Source organism: Poecilia reticulata, chromosome 8, assembly GCF_904066995.2.
Source record: "Poecilia reticulata chromosome 8, P_reticulata-male-v2, whole genome shotgun sequence".
NCBI lineage: Eukaryota > Metazoa > Chordata > Actinopteri > Cyprinodontiformes > Poeciliidae > Poecilia > Poecilia reticulata.
Window position 1 is genome coordinate 10800709 of NC_088837.1, and position 5481 is coordinate 10806189.

A 5481-nucleotide genomic window follows, 5' to 3' on the forward strand; every position below is an offset into this window, starting at 1 on the left:
AAAACACAAGCAGTAGCATTCTTGATCAGCTACAGCTGTCTGTCTGCAGACCTGTGAAGACACTGCTGCAGTAATGAACAGCTCTCAAATGAGTAACATAAAGCTGTATTTTGAAACAGTACATTAAATCTAGAGGACATTTTTGTTTATTAAATCCCAGAGAAGAACTGATTAAAACAATTCCAAGTACAGAAGCTATGTTCACCACTAGATGCTCAGTATATTGTATAAGACTTATTTATTTTAAAACCTGATTAATTTATAAATCCTTAATGCTGGCTGAAAGATTATACTGGACTATTTTGCTGTTTTGTTAATTATGCAAATGAGAACATTCAGTTTTAAGGAGGTGATCTAATGCTGTCAGGAGTAGAAGAAGAGAAACCCCCATCAGATCATCTTCAACACCAACATGTTCTCTGTAGCTCTGTTGCTGCTGCTGGCTGCTGCATCCTGTGAGTCTCACTAATGCAGAACCACTGAAAATATGATCAGATACATATTGTCAATATCTGATCATATTGATCAGTGATCAGAACAGTAAATTGTTTTCTCTTCTGATTCTGATTTCTAACATGTTCGTCTGTTTTCCACAGGTGTGAAGTGTGAACAGCTGACACAACCAGCCTCTGTGACTCTGCAGCCAGGTCAAAGTCTGATCATCAGCTGTCAGGTCTCTTATTCTATCAGCACCTACTGGACAGTTTGGGTCAGACAGCCAGTTGGGAAAGGACTGGAGTGGGTTGGGGACAATGATAGTTATGGAAATGAAAACTACAAAGAGTCACTGAAGAACAAGTTCAGTATCGATGTAGACACCAACAGCAACACAGTGACTCTAAATGGACAGAATATGCAGCCTGAAGACTCTGCTGTGTATTACTGTGCCAGACCACAGTGACACAAACCAGCAGCAGAGCTGTACAAAAACCCCTCACACCTGAACTGATGCTTTACTAGTAAACAACCAGAGGGGGCGCTGTAGGACCACTACAGGATTAGACAATTTCCTAAAAGAAGGTCTTGCAGTATAAAAAACAAAACTATATATATATATATATATATATATATATATATATATATATATATATATATATATATATATATATATATATATATCTAATTGTTAAAGTAATCTTTGATTACCTACTACTGAAAGCATGTTGTTGCCTAAATATGATGTAACTTAATAAAACACGATTTGGAAAGTCAGTTAGATTTCTGGAGTCAAATAGGTTACATAAATTTGTTTTTTAGGTTATGCAAAAAAAAAAAAAACACCAAAACAACTCTGTGTGTTAGACAGGACTAATCACATTTTCTTTAAAGAATGTGATGCAAATTAGCAGGTCTCTCTTTTTATTGTTCTTGAAGGATTTTTTTTTCCATGTCTAATTTTTAATTCAGGCAACACCAGTGCAATAGCCAGTCCAGTAAATAAAACAAGTACAAATATAGAAAGACAATCAAAAGACAGGCATATTTTTTCAAACATTAGAACACAGCTTTTAAATGTGTCCGATTTTTTTGCAATTGTACAAAAATATAGATCAACTATCCTTTTTTTCCACCTTTTTTAAAATTATATTTTATGAAAAGTAAAAAGAAACTACAAAAATTTTTAAATTACATAAAATCCTTTATTCTTCATAATTGTTATTTCTGCTCTGCTTCTTAGTTTGCATTGTTCTGTCTGTTCTTTCTGTGCTCTGTATTTTTTCTGCTTCCTTTTGCTTTATATCAAATGTTCTACATGACTTAAGCTGACGAAAACAAGAACCTGCAAAAATGTGTGTATATATAAAGAGTAAAAATGTAATTTATAATTCTAATTGAAATCTATCTGAGAAAAGGACAGAAAGACAAACTATTTGGATTTTCTTCTCCGACTGTGCCAGAGTTTGTTAAAAAACAAAGCCTCAACGGTTCTTGTGGTTTGAGATTTCCTGTTTTTTAGGAATTCATCAACATGTGGTTCAACAGATTAATTGTTCATTTCCTCCCTTCAACAAACAGCTCAAAGATGTGTATCATCAAAATGAACAAAAGGTTCAGAGACTCCTGAGTCCATGGACATTTTTGACAAAATCATCCCAGGAGGAGCCATTAGACTAGTTCAGATGAAACTGATCTAATTGTTTTCTCATAAGGAAATGTTCAACCAATTTCAATGCACAGAAAGTTTAGAAAAGTTTATTTAAAATGTCTGTGAAAGTGTTGTCATAATTGTGGTGGAAGCACTGATAAGTTTTATTTATGGGGTTAAAACACACACACGCACACACGCGCACACATGCGCACACACACACACACACACACACACACACACACACACACACACACACACACACACACATTCTGACCACCGGCAGGAGAAACCTTGTTAACCTCCATGTTCAGAACGAGTTGGGAATCATCCCATCTCTTTAACAAGACATCAGGAAAGGGATTATTACTTGATAGTATTCCCAGCCTTTTTAAGTTAGTTGAGAGATGGTGAAATCAGACTAAAAATAATGAACACGGTCACTCTTCTTCTGGTTGCTGCTTCTCTGAGTTTCCAAGTATCTTTCTCTGATACTTGGACTGAGGGTCAGTGATGTCTGTGATTTGTGACATTTTATATTTTTTATTAAACATCATGAACTCATAACCGTCAGCAGACCTGACCAAAAAAAAAACAAAACAGTAAATGATGTGATGTGACTTTTGATGCCCTGATTGGACACTTAATCATGCAAATTCAGGTTTTATAGACTTGATGTGATGCTGTTAGCTGCAGAATAAGAGAAACTCCCATCATATTATCTTCAACACCAACATGTTCTCTGCAGCTCTGCTGCTGCTGCTGGCTGCTGGATCCGGTGAGTCTCAATGAGACAGAAACTTCAACAGCTTGATCACATTAAACTGTTAATTTATTATCACTACATCTCCTGCTCAAAGTGTTTTTTTCCTCCACAGGTGTGAAGTGTGAACAGCTGACACAACCAGCCTCTGTGACTGTGCAGCCAGGTCATCGTCTGACCATCAGCTGTCAGGTCTCTTATGATCTAGTCTACTACACAGCTTGGATCAGACGGCCTGCTGGGAAAGGACTGGAGTGGATTGGGAGACGAAACAGTTTTGGAGGTCCAGACGTCAAACATTCACTGAACAAAAAGTTTTTTATTAACTTAGAGACCTCCAGTAACACTGTGTTTCTAAATGGAGAGAATCTGCAGCCTGAAGACTCTGCTATGTATTACTGTGCCAGGCAGAGAGGCACAGTGACACACACACGCAGCAGAGCTGTGCAAAACCCCCTCAGAACCTCAATATTACATGCATTATTAATAAAGAACCATAAGAGGCCTCTAGAGACCACAACTGAATTCCAACCACTTCATAAAGGAACATCTTGCAGTTTTCAGTGTTCAGTTTTATACAGATGATATCAACATTAGACATTTTGTACCAAGTATGGATTCTTGTTTGCTGAAATTTGGAGACATTGTGCCAAATTACAATGCTCAAAGATACTGAAAACTGTTTTCAAGTTCAAAAAGTCAGTTCGATTCATCCTAATCTAAGTTTTAGGTTATACAAACTTATTCAAACTGTTTGACAGGACTAATACATGTTTTTAAAAGGACCGTGATATGAATTATTCAGCAGCCTATTGAAGAAGTGCATCTTTAAGGATTATTTCTGCCTAATCTCAAACAATCACATTAAAAAATGGCTTGTATACTGAGTCAGAAAACGAATCATTTGAACTGGTCAACGTTTGCGCCATTGTTTTCAGCCTTATAGTACTGATGACACAATTTAGACTTCAAGTAGTTTTTCAAGATAATAATAGTTCATGATGACATCTGTGGTTTTGCGTGGCTGTGAGTCAGTCAGGTTTGTCGTCATTTACATAGGTTGCATTTGAAAGAGTGCTGGGGCATACCTAGGATGGTAGAAATTAAAAACATTGATGATTGTTCCAGCACATCTAGTATAAAACTGGCTTGTGATCTGGGGCCATGTAGAAGAGTGCAGTGATTCTGAGGTATAGGGAGACATCACACCACAATGTTTCAAAGTGTACAAAGCAGACATCTGGATAGTGAGCCAGACTTACTATCCAGATGTGAAGGTAAGGAGGTAACCTAGCTGCTGCTGCAAAAACAGTAGGAGGACACAGATTGGTGTACCTTCAATACAAATATTTTGAAATGACAAACAATTTGAAATGTAATTTATTGAAAGATGATTTTCCAACAAATTCATTACTATAAAATTTGTAATACAATAAATGTTTTTTCCAGGTGTCTTGGTGCATTTCTTGAATCATTTTTGACATTCATAAAAGAGTAAGAGCATTTTTCGAAGGATATAAAAGTATTTTAAAAATGTTTGCTTTAACAATTTTTCCAAAGCCTTTTAGGGTAATGCATAATGTTTCAGCAAAGACTCTTAAAATGTGAGAGCTACTCTTTGGTTTTAGTTTTGGGCTTCAGGCTGTCATTTTCAGTTATGTCCAATAACAAATGCATTAACCTAAAACAAAAATAAAGCATTTGCTTTTAAATTTAAACTACCTAAACAGATATTCTGCAGCACCATAAAGCAAAGCTATTTTGTTTTGAAGACTCATATTGATTTTTGTGGCTGAATGATATCTCCAATAAGTTTAAGAAAATGTAAGGTGTCTTTTTTCCTTTGAAAAACTAGATGCAAATTTAGACCAAAAGTCATTGGGACAAGTTAATATTCTTCAAAGAAGAATATTTAAAAATTATTTATTCTATACCTACAGGATAGCCAGGATTTTCCAAATGCTGCTTGAATGAACACATACAATATCAGCAATGTCCAGTCGCAACTAACAGACTGATAGCTTGTTGCATTATGCAAATTAACCCTGGACTTTTAAAGACCTCCTGCTGTCAGCTGCAGAAGAAGAGAAACTCCCATCAGATCTAATTCAGCACCAACATGTTCTCTGTAGCTCTGCTGCTGCTGCTGGCTGCTGGATGCTGTGAGTCTTACTGAGATAAATAATTACACCAGGATCAATCTAAAACAACTGGTTACCATTTATATTGTAATTTTAATTTACTACTTTCCTCTACAGGTGTGAAGTGTGAACAGCTGACACAACCAGCCTCTGTGACTCTTCAGCCAGGTCAACGTCTGACCATCAGCTGTCAGGTCTCTTATTCTCTGGGCGATTGGTACACATCTTGGATCAGACAGCCTGCTGGGAAAGGACTGGAGTGGATTGGGATGAGATATACTGGAGCTTCGTACTACAAAGATTCACTGAAGAACAAGTTCAGTATTGATTTAGACACTTCCAGTAAAACAGTGACTCTGAATGGACAGAATGTGCAGCCTGGAGACTCTGCTGTGTATTACTGTGCCAGAGTCCCACAGTGATAGAAACAAGCAGCAGAGCTGTACAAAAACTCCAAAGAGCCTGAACAGCTGTTCCATACAGTCACCAGA

The 5481-nt window shown here is 36.7% G+C and overlaps 1 pseudogene and 1 gene segment (V, D, J or C); both read left to right on the forward strand.

The window, feature by feature from the left end:
• Nucleotides 1-412: 412 nt before the first annotated feature.
• LOC103469175 (Ig heavy chain V region 23 pseudogene) lies at nt 413-901 on the forward strand (annotated as a pseudogene).
• A 3884-nt stretch (nt 902-4785) lies between these two features.
• On the forward strand, nt 4786-5481 carry LOC103469164 (immunoglobulin heavy variable 4-30-4-like). The segment is given in 2 exon segments: nt 4786-5011; nt 5108-5481. Coding segments are annotated over 2 exon segments (348 nt in total).